This window comes from Anolis carolinensis, chromosome 2 (genome assembly GCF_035594765.1).
Source record: "Anolis carolinensis isolate JA03-04 chromosome 2, rAnoCar3.1.pri, whole genome shotgun sequence".
Lineage (NCBI taxonomy): Eukaryota > Metazoa > Chordata > Lepidosauria > Squamata > Dactyloidae > Anolis > Anolis carolinensis.
In genome coordinates this window covers 279,575,637-279,591,471 of record NC_085842.1, presented here as the reverse complement: position 1 = coordinate 279,591,471, position 15,835 = coordinate 279,575,637, and the positions used below count along the sequence as shown (strand labels likewise).

At 38.5% G+C, this 15,835-nt stretch overlaps 1 protein-coding gene across 2 annotated transcripts in view; it reads left to right on the top strand.

Annotated features, from left to right (window-relative positions):
* The window catches only part of adgrv1 (adhesion G protein-coupled receptor V1), a 328,646-nt gene that overhangs the window by 298,226 nt on the left and 14,585 nt on the right, over positions 1-15,835 (top strand). The window contains exons 87-88 of one of the 2 annotated variants that reach the window (XR_010003540.1): positions 5,804-5,995; positions 10,542-10,679. Coding sequence is in view for 1 of the 2 variants with exons in the window: in XM_008103035.3 (XP_008101242.2) it covers positions 5,804-5,995; positions 10,542-10,719 (370 nt within the window). In the remaining variant the exon portion in view is untranslated. Of the gene's footprint in view, positions 1-5,803; positions 5,996-10,541; positions 10,720-15,835 lie in introns of those variants that run through there. The other variant, XM_008103035.3, reaches the window with a different exon arrangement.

Here is a 15,835-nt window from a genome sequence, read left to right as displayed (position 1 = left end):
TAAACAAAATAAAATACATTCATAATAAAACAAACATCATTGACACTGAACATTGCATAAATTAAACTAAACATTTTAACAACAATATAATAGTGAATAAACCACCAAGTAAAAACAGTAAAGCAGATTAAAATAATAAAAGGCTGGGCAGTGATGTAAAAAGGGCATGATTAAAATCTAATGAGGTAGATAAAAATGCTGTATTAAAGAGGAGAAATTAGAGGTGGGAATAAATTACCAAATCGGGCATAAAAAAGCAATACACCAGGCCCAGTAATATCAATGCTGAGGAAATTATTCTTGTGATCAGTTGTTAAACGCACACTGGAAAAGCCAAGATTTCAAATCTTTCTTAAAGGCTACCAGGGTGGGTGCCTGCCTGATCTCCCTGGGGAGTGAGTTCCAGAGCCGAGGGGCCACCACGGAGGAGGCCCTCTCCCTCAACCCCACAAGCCGTGCTTGTGATGGAGGTGGGAGTGAGAGGAGGGCCTCCCCCGATGATCGAAGAGACTGCGTGGGTTCGTAGGGAGAAACGCGATCACGAAGGTAGGCGGGTCCCAAACTGTCAGGGCTTTGTAGGTGATAACCTGCACCTTGAATTGGGACTGGAAAATGAACAGAAGCCAATTGAGTTCCTTAAACAGGAAGGTTGACCGCTCTCTGTAAGTTGCTCCAGTTAGTAATCTAGCAGCCAATCGTTGGACCAATTGTAGTTTCCGGACCGTCTTCAAGGGCAGCCCCACGTATAACCACAGGAGACCATTTTGTGTATGGCCATTTTCATTTACGTATGTTTTATCTTGGAAAAAGATGTAGATCTGTGTTTGCTACCACAGTTGAAAACAGAACATGTGTCTTTTTTGCCTATAATTTCATATAGTTGCTGAAATCATTACTCTGTTAAGCACAGGCATTCGTGACTTTTCATGGTTTTCATGCATGAAGACATGTCAATTACACATATTTCCCCCTAAGCCTGCTGTAGGAAAATGCTTTTATCTTAGAGGGCTCTTTAATAACGTATTTCCAAAGTAAATTTCTCGGTGGTATTGCTGGCAGTGTGAGTGACTGCCAGCAATACCAAATTAAAAAGGACATCAATGGATATGTGTTCATCAGAAGGAATACAAGTATTTCACTGAGTTTTGTATGTGAGATTATTGAATTATAAAGGCTACAGCTGGCAAAATTTCTGTCACGATGAAATGGGTATGAACTAAATACAACTGAGAAATACAATTGGTTCACATTTCAGTGAGAATAAATAAATTCAACCTAGATATGATCTGCTGTAGAAAATGCATTCTTGAATTTTTGATTTGTCTGAAAAAACACACTTAATATACAGAAACACACATTAGTGAGGAAATGCTTTAAAATGTAAACATTTGAAAAATACAGAGAAAATGTGCATCTAAATGCCTTTGAATTTCCATGTGGGTAAAAAAGGCACATAATACAAAGTAACGGCGCTCCATGCAGTCATGCTGGCCACATGACCTTGGAGGTGTCTATGGACAACGCCGGCTCTTCAGCTTAGAAATGGAGATGAGCACCAACCCCCAGAGTCAGTCACGACTGGACTTAACATCAGGGGAAAACCTTTACCTTTTACCTACAAAGTAATAATAATAAACAATAATAAACTTTATTTGTATCCCATCCCCTCTCCCAAAAGGGACTCAGGGCAGCTTACAACAAAAATACAATATGCATAGTAATAATAGCAACCAAAACAACATAGATCAACAAGTTGTATTACAAAAACAAAAGCAGCCATAAAATATTAAATTATAACATCAAAACATCACAAAGTATAAAATTTAGTGCTGAATAAAATATATTATACATAAGAGGCAAAAAATAATTAAAATCCAGTTGGTATTGGAATCAATTTAAAAGCCTCCTTCACTTAAATTATAGTCAACTATTGTTGAAGGCCTGCTTCAACATCTATATTTTCAGTTGTTTTCTGACCCAAGTTGGAAGAAGTTTGGTGATTAAAATAGAGAACCTCAGTGAGATCAGATTAGTGAGATTTGTACAACTCTTGATATGAAGACTATACAAACTGCTATGATAAATCAGCTCACTTCCCTTCCTCCAGATGACATGAATTGGGTGGCTATTTATGAATTTGTTGTAGTGGTTAGATATATTCTTGTCTAAAAACAGGGAAACCTGAGTTCAAATCTCAACTCTGCCAGGCAGCTAACCAAACTAATCTCACAAGGGCATCTTGAGAAGATGGAAGGGATCAAGGGTCTTATTTATAATTTATTATTTATTTACTTCAATTTTACCCCGCTTTTCTTGACCCCAGAGGGGACTTAAGGCAGCTTACAAATCCAGCAAAAATTCAGTGCTGCACAGGTAAACAATAAAATGCATATCATCAAAATGTAAACAATCTGCACAAATAAGCAGTTAAAACACATATCAATCAATTAACAGATTAAAACCATATAAAATGTTGAGTCATAATCTCATGTCCAAATTGTTTTCCAAAATCCATTGTCCATTATTCAAGCTATTTAAGTCTCATTCCATAGTTTTCTATCCACCAAACTCCTGTGTAAAAAGCCAGGTCTTAAGTTTTTTTCTAAAACCCAGGAGGGTTGGGGTCTACCTGATGTCACTGGGGAGGGAGTTCCACATCCGAGGGCCACCACTGAGAAGGCCCTGTCTCTCATTCCAACCAATTGCACTTCCGAAGAGGTTGGGACAGAGAGCAGGGCCTCCCCAGCCGATCTTGTATTGAGTTATAGAAAATGCCATTGAAAGTGAGATAAATTGTTCCTAAGAAAATAGTCACTTAAATAGCAACTGTTGATTACAATGGAATTAAGTTGTTAGAGAAATATCTGCTGGCATATAGGAGTTATGCAGTGTAAATCAGGTGTGAGTGAACTGTGGTCCACAGATTACTATCAGGATTTTATTTTTATTTTTGAAAATTTGTTTTTGAAAACGGATAAATTGCTTCTAGAATTATCTAGGTCTACAGCAGATGTAAAATAGGCCAAAAAAGACCAACTGAGTCTGCTAATGGTTTCTAAACTATCAATTTATTGGCAAAAGATGAAGGAGTTGAGGGAGGCGAGATGTGGCCCTCTATGGTTACAAAGCCTGGTGTGGCACATAGCTCTTAAGCTGGTAAAGAGAAAGCTCTTTGGTTTGCATTGTAATACAAGCAAACATAGTTTACAACCTAATGAAGTAAAATGCAATTATTTCTGGTTTTCCCTCTTCCAGTTTTGTGATGCAGTTACATGTATAGAAATGAGCACAAAAATCTATACATTAGGGGAAATATAATATAACAATAAGAACATTCATGAAAACAACCTACAAACAGGCTGTTTTGTAAAATTCTTTGTAAAATGTATGTGTTCAAGAAAATTAACAAAAATGCACATTTGTACATTGTACAAAAGTGAACATGAATTTTGTGGTAAATGAAAATGCCCAACAAAATGAACACTATTTGGTTTTTAAACCATTTAGAAACAGAATGTTTCAAATGAAACACCAGTATTTGCTTGTAAGGGAAATGCAAGCTGTACAAAACCCATCCTCAGATGATAGTGTGAGCTTCCTGCCCTGGGTTTGTGGTTAACTAGTGGTGAAGGATTCTGTCCTTGCTCACCCAAGTCACTGTCTTTATTATTTCATTAAGGATTGACATAGTTTCTTTCCAGTTTTGCAGATGATATCTGCAGGCTGAAATAATCAAAGAGGCAGTTTTGTGTAACTTTGCTGAAAGAGAAAATCACAGTTTGGGCTGTGTCATCTTTGGCACATAGAAGATGGCATCCCCCCCCCCCAAAAAACAAACAAACCAAAACATAGTTTTTCATTAATGATAATGAGAAATGCCATGTATATGGTAGCAGCTTTATGTTAAAAGAAATTAAGTCTTCTTTCCCTGGGAAAACTAAACTACTTTCTTGTATCCATTAGCAAACAATTTAATCGTATCATTTTTTTTGGCTTAAACTTTTTCAAGGAAGTTCACTATAATATCTGACCATCAGTAGTAAATTTTAGTCGACATGTTTATCAGAACAGTTCCCATAACGAGGCACCTCAAGCTATAGTCCAGATGCAGACTGTTGTGATGATTTATTTCATCAAACCAGTTCTAGCAGTTTTAATCTTCATCAGGATACTTTTTGCCCTTTTTCCTTTACTGGTACTTAAGTACACTTTTCACCTTTTTGCTTTTTCTTTGCTTATTCCTTTGTTTTTACAAGTATTGCTAAATGGATCGATCTGTTTATAGTCTTTCACAGTTTCACACATGTTCATAATTCCATTGGAACCCATTTTCAAACAATTATGTGATTTTTTAAAATCCATAAAGAAATATCTGGAATTCTGGATGGAAATGATGCCTTAGTAAGTGGACTTGGCTGTGCAAGAATTAGATTAGGGGATGGATATATACATATACATACACACACACACACACACACACACACACACACACACATATATATATATACACACACACACACACACACACATACAGCAGGTCAATTCATGTGCTTGGGGGATGGGGGTTGAGTCCACATAGGGTTGTCATCAGAACTTTAAATAAATTACCAAGAAGTTAAACTCAGTCCAGGAGTTCAGACTAAGAACCTCTTCATACGCGTGTCTTTTTGGTGGCAGCAACAGGGTTTTGAGAGTTTGGCCAAAGAGCCTGACTGCGCCCATCACATCCATCAAAACTACTTCAAGGGCAGCTTCATGGCCAAACAAGAAGAAAACCCCTGTCTCCACTGAAAATAATCTGACCGCAGACAACAGGAGGCTTCCCGTCTTTCCATTAGGAAAGATGGGCTGAGCCAGATCTAGGAGGTTTACCCCCATGTGATGAGGCGGGGGGAAGCGGGGATGGAACGGGTCATAGGGTGACAGATCCCCATACCCCCTGGGTGAGCGCCGCCAAAGTCACCATGATCTGCAGCGATACCCAATAGTTCTGGTGGCACATATGAAGAAGTCCTAAAACTTTAGCACCCCACTGACATGGAGTCACCACTGAAAATTAACACATCCCAAGGCACAGAGGCAAGATCTTAAATGCACAAAGGCAATCCACTATTAGAACTATTGGCAAGTCTGAGGACTTTTGAGACTGAACTGTGCACTCTAAGCACAGCATGAGCCAGCATAGGGAACTGAAATTCTAGGTCAGAAATCATGCCAAGGTGCTTTCTTACAGAATTATATCCTTGGGAGGGGCATAGCTTTCCCCCCACTGTTGCAATGAATCTTAATTTTTGCTTTTCTCTTGGCTTTACTTATTTATTTATTTTATTTATTTACAACATTTATACCCCGCCCTTCTCACCCAAGGGGACTCAGGGCGGCTTACAAAAATTGGCAAAATGCCCAAAATGCAATCATAAAAACAAAACAATATAAACAGATCCATTAATAACATTGTTAAAACACATTATAAAAACTTTAAAAACGTATATATAATTAATTCTATTCGTCCGAGATCCTCACTTCATAGTTGAGTGGACTTGTTAAAAGACCCATACATTTTAATTATCAATTTATCTTAATAGGGACCTCAGGGCATAGCCATACTGTTATTTTTCAGGGCAATTATTTACCTTTCTATTTGCATTTTTTAAATGTTCATGGCAATCATGTTTAGTGTAGTTATTGGATATCCCGGGAGAAATCTTCTGTAGAATTTTCTTGTAGTTTTCTTAATGACTTCACAGAGTTTCACTGAATACAGAAAAACTTACTTTTTGCTCCATCTCTCCTTTCTTTCCAGGGTCTTTATGTCTTTGTGGTGTATTTTATCCTGCACAATCAGCTCTGTTGCCCTGTAAAAGCAAGTTACACAGTTGAAATGAACGGGCATACAGGCCCAGGTTCCGCCTTTTTCACTCATGGCAGTGGGATGCCTCCAGCAGGAGGGGAAATCAGCAAATCTACTCAAAATCTCATTGCTGCAATGGAAGAGGTAATGGCATGATTTCCCCCTTTCTTACTAAGAATGCATGAAGTACCCATTTGTATTAGGAAACCCTGAAGCAAAGCCAGGAGGTGAATATCTCTGAGATTTAAGTTCAGATTTCATCCCTGTCTCAGACACATTATGTAGCTATGAACCATTCAGTAGCTCTCAGTCTCAGTTCCCTGCCTCTGTAATTGAAATAATAAAGATCTACATCACATTTCAGTGCTCTCCCTCTGTGACTGAATTAATAGCAATCTGCACCACAGAGTTCTTGCGAGGGCAGGCATACCAGTCAGTGGAAGGTAGTCTCCCTGTGTATTTATTTATAGTTCCACTGATGTGCTGCTTTTTCATCAAGGAAGTCCCAACAAAAGATAGATAGATAGATAGATAGATAGATAGATAGATAGATAGATAGATAGATAGGGATATATATTCTGTTTTGTGCTGCTTACATTAATATCAATATCCTTATAGTGCAAATATCTACATGATTGTTAAGTCCTACTGGCTTTGACTCAGCTTACTCCTTGGCAAATGTGAATGGGACTGAGATTTAATCTTTTATTAGTTACAATATAAAATAACAGTATTGTAACTACTAAATAAAAGAGTATTGTAACTAATAAAAGATTAAATTTCAGTCCCATACCCAGTTGCCAAGGAGTAAGCTGAGTCAAAGCCAGCAGGACTTACCAACCATGTAGATATTTGCACTATAAGAATACTGATATTAATGTAAGCAGCACAAAACAGAATAATTGGCACCAAATTAACTAAAAGCATAATGAAAACGGTAAGTTTTCATTTGTCAGCTAAAAAATCCAGTCAATCAGGTCTGATGAACTTTTTCATAATATTTGTGTCCCTATTTTCTTAGTGGACAATAAGTTCATGTTGACAGTGGTAACACCTGCAGCAATGGTTCTGACTTCATCTTAACTCACAGGTTCAGAGAATAGGAGAGCTATAAGGCAAAAATCCCTAAGGCAGAGGTTCTCAACCTTTTTCAGCCATAGAGCCCTTTTTGAAGAAAGCTTCCCGTGGAGCCCCAAGAAATGTTTATATATCTGGATCTGGATCAGACATGGGCAAACATTTTTTTTGGCAGCTAGATGGAGAGTGTTTGTGTGAACTAACTGAAAAAAGTATGAACAAATTCCTATGTACACTACACTACATCTCATTTGTAGTGCAAAAAAAGGAAAGAAAACCAATACAGCCTTTAAAATGTAGGACAATTTTAACCAACATAAACTTAACAGTATTTCAGTGGAAGACCCCAGAGGCCATCCAGTCCAACCCCCTTCTGCCATGCAAAAAAAGCACAAGGTGCCCCTGTAGTAATAGTAGTAGTAGTAGTAGTAGTAATAGTAATAGAAACACCCCCAGAGGCCATCCAGTCCAACCCCTTCTGCCATGCAGTAAAAGCACAATCTAAGCACCCCCAACAGATGGTCATCCAACCTTTGTAGTAGTAATAACAACCCTATGGGCAATCCAGTCCAACCCCCTTCTGTAGTAAAAACACAATCAAAGCACCCCCTGAGCAATGGGAGGGAAATAGTGTTCTGGAAGCAAGGAAGGCCCGGGAGGAAGGGTCTCCCTGGTGAGGTGGCATGGAGGAAGGGGTCTGGGTGATGAGGGGTTGTGAGAGAGAGGGTCTGTGACTCGGAAGTACAATGCTGCTGACGCTGCAGCTACTAGCAGGAAGGAGGCCCAGAAATGGAGACAGAGACTGAGAGAGGCCTTGCCTTTCACCTCAGCAGGGTCTCCTTACCTTCACACAATGCTTTCTTTTCTGGGCCCGCATTCATTCCTTCCCTCACTCCCTAGTGGCATGAAAGCTGCCATTGCATGCACTTGGAGAGGGAGAAGCAGGAAAGAGTATGAGCAAAGAGGAGGGATAAGGGAAAGCCCCTGCTGTGCATGCTTGGAGTGGAGGAGAGGAAAATAGGAGAAGGATGAGGGAAGTGCACAGACCCTCAGTATTCTTCCTGGAGACCCAAGGGCTCCATGGAGCACACTTTAAGAACAGCTGCAACAAGGTAATCTGGAGCCATGTCATTTAAGGCTTTGCTGTTTTAAAACAGCATCTTGAATTTTGTTTAGAAACAGTGTGCGTAATCTATATATGTTAGGAAGAACCATATCTGATAGGTACATAGCCTCCAGTAATCCTGCTGCATATCAAAGCTGCTGAAATCTCCAGTCTGCTTTGAAAGACCCTTCCATCTTTCTGCATTAAACCAATCAAGCAATATAGTTACCAAGTTTATTGAATCCAGATAGGGGAGCAGTTTGCAAATCTCCCCAAAGTGTAAGAAAGACTAATTTGTTTAAGGCACAGTGTTCCACTAGCTGGGTATCTAAAAGTTATGCTATTTCCAGGAATACTTCTAAATAAAAAGGATTATATAACATTGTATGTGCATTTTGTTCTAACTAGGCACAGTATTGTTGGTTTTGTTCATCATGACCAGCCCTGAGAGAATTTTTATTCAGTCTCATCTGTTGAAACTACTCAAGGCCATACCTCAAGTTATTTAACTGTTAAATTATTAGAGCTTTTACATATCCAAAAAGTAGTCAGCTCTCTACATTCACTGCTGTTAGGGGTGTAGGCCCCCATGAAAGTAGAAAAATCACTGATTAAAGAAAAACATTATTATTTTGACTTGAGAAAACACCTTAAGTTCCTAGGAATCTTTAAGTTCTCCAGTGCAACTGTATGGTCAATCTCTGCCAGAAGTCGGCCATAGAGTTGTGCTGGCAGACCTAGCAATTCCTAGAAAGATTTCTTTCTATGAATCATAGGTTATCCAATACAATTCTGTGGTCAACAGAATTTTCTGCATTGAGTAGGGGGTTGATCTTAGTGACCTGTGGGGGGTGCTCCAACTTTATGATTCTTTGTTTCTATGGAAATTCCCATTGTTTCTTAACACTACTTTTAAAAATTGCATCTTAATACCTCAAATTATTATTTTTTTACTTATCTTTTGCTGTTTGTTTTAATGCTAGTTATTGACCAAAATAATATACCCGTATTTACTTGAATCTAATGCACACCTCAATTTTCAAAACCTTGAAACCAAAAAAAAAGTATTTCCTGGTGAATGTAATGTGCAGTAGCAAAAAGTGCACTCTTTGAAATTTGGTCAAGTATGCATTACAGTAGTTGCATACTCATAATTCCTTCTTTAAAAACAAAAGTGTTAGAACACCAAAGCTTTCAGAATTGGAAAAGAAAACCTTAGGGTGCATCTATGCTGTAGAATGAATCCACTTTAACTGCCCTGGCTCAATGCTATGGGATCATGAGGGCTGCTAAAGAATGCTGATGCCTCGCCAAACTACAAATCCCAACATTGCATAGCACTGAGCCATGGCAATTAAATTAGAGATGAGGTTCCTCAAATAGGAGCTCCAGGTGCAGCTCTTGAAGTAGCTCCCACATTTTGCTTTGTCTCAGCACTAAGATTACCATATTACATGAATCTAATGTGCACCCTTATTTTGGGAAGGTCATTTAGCCAAAAAAGGTGAGTGTAAGATTCGGGTAAATATGGTATATAAATATATATATTCATTAGAGCAACTGTTTATGGTTGTTAACCTTTTCCAAAATGTAAGATTTGATCCATCTTGTGAAAGATCATTCAAGAGAATGTGAGACAAGTCTCTTCAGCTAAGGAGGTCTACAGACTTGATACAGGTCCTCCTGGGTCCTGAGTGTCTAGAAATATTGTAGTATGTAGGAGGCCCATTAGCAATTAGATCAATAGATATTCTGGTCTGTATGAAAGAAAACAATTCTGTAGACAACTTGGTCTCACACCCCAAGGCAGGCTTTATGTTGCTTCTGTACCAGTTCTAATGCTTTTGCAATGACTACACCTCTCTGTAATCTTTTTGGACATTACACATCATGGTACAGAGTCTAGATGCACATGGAAATTATGTCACCTTTTGATATTCTTTTACCTCTTTAGGTTTTCAAAATATAGCATTTATTTATCTGACAGAGAAAGGCACACACACACACACACACACACACACACACACACACACACACATATATATATATGCATTGTTTCAAGAACAGATTTTATTCCTGATTCTTGTAACTAGTTACAGATATAAAGGAGTAGGGTACCATTCTGAATAATATTATCTTAAAACGTTTGTGATTGGGATACTTTATTTGGTTGTTTTTGCTTAGTTTTGTTTTTGAAGCAAAAAATGGTTCTACCTAAACAGAATTTTTTTTAGAATGACATTAAATTGCTTTAATCTAAACAGCTTAGTGTCTTTGGAAATTCTTCTGTGAGAGAAGGAATGTAGTTGTTACTGTGACAATCTGTGCATTGGTAGTGTAAGAGTGAACTTTTTTCATCTCAGGAAAGTCAAAGCATTTATATTCAATTATTCTATTTTTTTTAAAAAAAATGGGAGGGTAGACTACTAGCAAACTCTGGGGTAGAGAATCATTCACTGATCTATTTGTAGTAACTAAGTGTGTAATCCCTAATACTTTTTTCTAAAGATGCCAGCAGACTGGGAGAGGGCATCACTGAGGCCAGTCAGCCAAGCCAGTGCTGTCTTTAAGCCAAGCCCACAGAATGGCAGTGCGTATACCACACCAGGGGGGTTCAGCAACAGCTCTTTAGTGGCTGATGAAGAATCACAAGAGTTTGACGATCTTATATTTGCTTTAAAAACTGGTAAGTATAAATTCTGTCTTTTTCTCAAGTGAAAATGTTGAAACACCAAACTTTCATATCCCAAAACATGTGAAAATTGCAACCCATGTGGCGTAGCAACATCAGTGTGTGGTGTAAAGTTCTTCATGAGGAAGAACACACAAGCCAAGAGAAGTGACAGCAGTTTGCTTTTCTACCACTACTTCCTGCAAGCTGCATTCACTAGTGGGAGGCTGGCAAAAATGTTATTCATCCATATCCTGATCACCAGCAATATAGATCTTCTTTCAGTGCAGCTGATGCCTAGTAAAATAGATTAGGGTACAGTTACTGTCATGGCAATAGTGCCATGATTACAACTTCATGATGATTGTGACTAGTGACAAGTGTGCAATTTCGGATTTGTCGTCGTCTCACTCGTTCAGTCGTTTTCGACTCTTCTTGACCTCCTGGACCAGTCCACGCCAGAGCTCCCTGTCGGCCGTCACCGCTCCCAGTTTCTTCAAGGTCGAGCCAGTCACTTCAAGGATACTGTCCATCCATCTCGTCCTTGGTCAGCCTCTCTTCCTTTTTCCTTCCATTTTCCCCAGCATCGTGATCTTTTCCAAGCTTTCCTGTCTCCTCATGATGTGGCCAAAATACTTCAGCTTTGCTTCTAATATCCTTCCCTCCAGTGAGCAGCCGGGCATTATTTCCTGGAGGATGGACTGGTTGGATTTTCTTGAGGTTCAAGGCACTCTCAGGATTTTCCTCCAGCACCAGAGTTCAAAAGCGACTGTCTTCCTTCGCTCAGCCTTCCTTATGGTCCAGCTCTCACATCCATAGGTTACTATGGGGAATACCATTGCTTTCACTATGCGGACCTTCGTTGCCAGTGTGATGTCTCTGCTCTTCACTATTTTGTCAAGGTTGGCCATCCATAATTATGATACTGAATTCTATCCCTATAAAATAAACTGAATTTTAAAAAGTATTAAGCTCTTGGCTGGATCCTCCCAGTGTCAACGTACTGTAGTACTTTAAAATAATCTTTTGATTTTCACAGGGTATTATTATTATTATTATTATTATTATTATTATTATTATTATTATTATTATTAATTCATTTCTATCCCATTTTTCTCCTGTGGGTAGGATTCAAAGCGGCGTACAACATATGAAATTCATACAAATACATCTGACCACAATACATAATCAGCTAAAAAATCATATCCCAATATAAAAACACGATTAACATATCAAATAAAATAATTTAAAAACTTACAGCAAGCACCATTTAAAGATATCCATAACCTCCGGCCACTGAAGTTATTTGTCAAATATTACCAAAATATTTATCATAAATGTTTAACATGCAAGGGAAAATGGTATTCTTTTATGAATAAGATTATTGGTGGATCGAGTGACAGTAGTTGGTAATCCTGCTACCTGCATAGGATTCTCAGGTTCACATTTGTTTGGTTTTGTTCTTAAGAGGCCATCTGCAAAACATAAATGTTATTATGAAACGTTGGATACACAGCACTCTCTTCAGATAACCAACTTCATGGTCTAGGAGGTCAGTTATTAATACAAAGTTACCATTGTGAAGTAACTACAGGAGCAGAAGGGAGGGGAGAAGAGAATGGTCTTGTTTTTAAGTTGGGGAAAAGGCCAGGAAACAGAACATGGCTGGCAGCCTGGTGCAAAAGCTGGAGCTACAGATAGGAAGAGTAAATTAAATAGGGGCAAGTGTAGATCAGCAACAATCACACAAAGTGGGGGGAAAGACAATGAAGAGGCCATCAAGCTCTTTGAACCACAGATCTACAATAAAAATTAAAAAAAACAAAATCACCAGCAAAACTTCTCAGAAAAAAATAAAAACAAAGTTTAAAGAAATACAAATATACTTTATGTGCTTTTGAAGACTTTTATGGTCAGAATCACTGGGTTGCTGTGAATTTTTTGGGCTGTATAGCCATATTTCAGTAGCATTCTCACCTGATGTTTCACCTGCATCTATGGCAGGCATCCTCAGAGGTTTGTGAGGATGCCTGCCATAGATGCAGGTGAAACGTCAAAAGAGAATGCTACTGGAACATGGCCACATGGCCTAAAAAAACTCACAGCAACCCAAATGTACTGTATGATTGCATGCTCTTGCACAGCGGTTTTGCCAGCTTCCAAGGATGCACATTCTGATGTGCTTCACCCATTTTTGCTATCCAAAGATGTCAAAGTTGATTGACTGATGGTTCTCTGAGGACGTTGTGCATTTTCAAGACTGATGTTTTACAAAGTGTAGATGGAAAAACATGATAACTATTGTATGGACTAGTGGAAGCAGTGACCTTCGATGAGTTGTTTATGTCTTTGTGCTTAATCTACCTGTCATTTTCTGCTTCTAGTTTATACTGTGTCTTCTCCAGTTGGATATGGCCAAGTACAAGCCCAAATATATTTATATATTGCTCTCTCAGTGGCACCAGCTGATGTAACAAACCCATACCTCAGTTTGGCCCATTAAGAAAATATATAGTTGTACAGAGTTGACAGTAAAAAGCATAGGATTCTATTTCTACTTAATTATTCTTAATGAGGCATAAAGTGACATAAATATATGTGTGTGCTATTTTTGCAGGAAGAGCACAAATGTCAAGTTATAGTGCCCTGAAGAAATTGTTTAAACTGCTTTATATCCCATAGTCCCAAAGACCAGACTGCTTTGAGACATCAGAGACATGTTTTACTGGTACAATAGGTTTTACAGATGAACCAACTCCTGGATAATGTGTTTTCGAAGGCTTTCATGGCTGGGTACCTCACAACCTCTGAAGATGCCTGCCATAGATGTGGCCGAAACGTCAGGAGAGAATACTTCTGGAACATGGCCATACAGCCCAGAAAACATACAACAACCCTGCAACTCCTGGATATCCCTTTAGCTGCAACCTGCATTTGTTTTCAGTGTGAATTTGAGGCATAAATCGTTTCATTCATCTAAAAAGCCTTAAAACTTCACATCCATGCAGTGAGTTAGGCTATGTCCTCTCGTCATCAGACAACACTGCAAAATAGCCACACTTTACAACATAGATATATACATTCAGAACTTAGAAAAGGTGTAAATAACCATGAATCCAAGTCTGTATAGGAGCAACAGTGGTAGCAGAAGTGGAAAATTTTTGGACCAGTGTGATTCTGGGAGTTGCAGTTTCAAAAAGTAGCTTCCAAGCTTTGAAAAAACCTTATGAAATACAATCTCCTGCCTTGAAGTGGACTATCAAATGTATGCTGCCTATAAAAAAAAACCTCTGATGAATGAACCGTGCTCATAGAGGACATAGGAAAATATAGTGCTAAATAACAGAATAACATTCCCCTTTCTGAATATGTTGTTCTATCATTTCCATCATCTTTAGTTGGCACAATACAAGCAATTCTTTCTGGGGTTGATAGGAATTTTTATTAACACAAATGAGATATGGGAAAGATTGCGAACATATTTATAATATAGAGGAAATGTTTAAGAAATGTGCTGGAACATCAAAGTGCTATCTAATGCTGAACAGCCTCTATGCATTAGAAAGAAAACATGAAAGACTGATTTCATCATTATTTTGGGGAACATACAAGCAGTGTTTTCTCAGAAAATGCATTCCCTGAGTTAAATCATCATGCAGCCTTACAAGACCTGATGTGCCTTCATCTGAGAACAAGCTGGCCCTATGAACTTTTAACCTCCTTTGGTAAACACTTCCAGTCTTTATGAAGAATTTGATATTCTATTTATATTCAAACTAAGTGGTATCTGGTCTTAGAGATTTCATTTCTGGCACCAGATAATGGATTGGGAATTTTATAAAAAGAGATCACATTACCATTCAGAACCTGTAAAAACAAAGATTTCAGTAAGTTATTTAACCATATTACAATCATGTTTAAGATAGAGGTGTCAAATAAATAGTGGCAGGCTATTGTTCTTGGCATTGTTAGTCGTTAGCAGCAGTTAATTCTGAAAATTCTGAAACAGCCTAGATTCATCTTAATATTTTCTGCACCATTATTTTATATACCAATTCCAACTGTTTGAAATGAACTCTTCCATTTGCAAGGAAATAGTATGGGTGCTCTGAGACAAGCAACATGATCTACTCATTTTGCTGTGGAGGTGTCTGGTAGGTCCAAAATGGCATCGGATCTACAGACAGCTCAGTTGTGGACAACTCCAAAATATGGCTTACCAAACTCATGGTGGCCATTGCAATTGCTGTGAACAACCACAAACAACTTCTTTGGACTATTCCTAACTCACAAATTGTCTGTTTCCTAAGATGCATGAGCAGTAACCAATTTCTTCCATTTTCCTGGGCCTATGGTTTAAAGATACCGGTACTTATCAAATCAGATACCATATAAATAGTTCATATTTTTCCATATTTCTTGCCTCCTTCAATTGCCTTTTCCTCCTACTTTGCTTTGAAGATGATCTCTTTCCTTAAGCTGCCTCTGGGTAATGGCTTAGTAGTGATATGTTTTTAGAAATGAATCATTTGGTGTCTTAGGGCCACCAAATGATGTCAATCCACTTTATCCGTCCTCTCTTGCTTGATCATCAACTATTTTTTTAAAAGGGGGGAAGAGAATATCCCTGGGCAGAAAATGAGGCTCGTAGAATGAAACTTAGCACACTAGGTGTCAAAGACAGAACGCCACAAGATCAAAGATAACAGAGTTTATTGGATAACAGAACTCAAAATGCCCGTAAAATACAAGGGCCAGGCAGTATTAGCCTTTAAAAGCAAAAAGGGGCAAGGAAAAACGTTCAAAAGATAAACCGGATTAAACCGGAGTTTAATCCGGGTAAAAACAAAACAGCTTGCTTCTCCTGGGGATAAACAAAACAGAAGCCGGGGAACAAAGTGTTCAAAAGAATGCAATTAATTGGCAGCAGATTCCTCTCTGCTGCCAGCACTGTGCTTTGAGTAACTTGAGTCACTCCTCCACACAGCAGGCAAGATTTCCAATACACACAGATCAGCCGAGGATTGAAGCAGTAGAGTAGACCCAGTTCCTTTCCGTAGTTCAAGCCAGAAGCAGACGTTTGTAGTTTCACCAAGTCCGAGTAGGGGGAAGTCAAGCCGTGGTCAGTTCA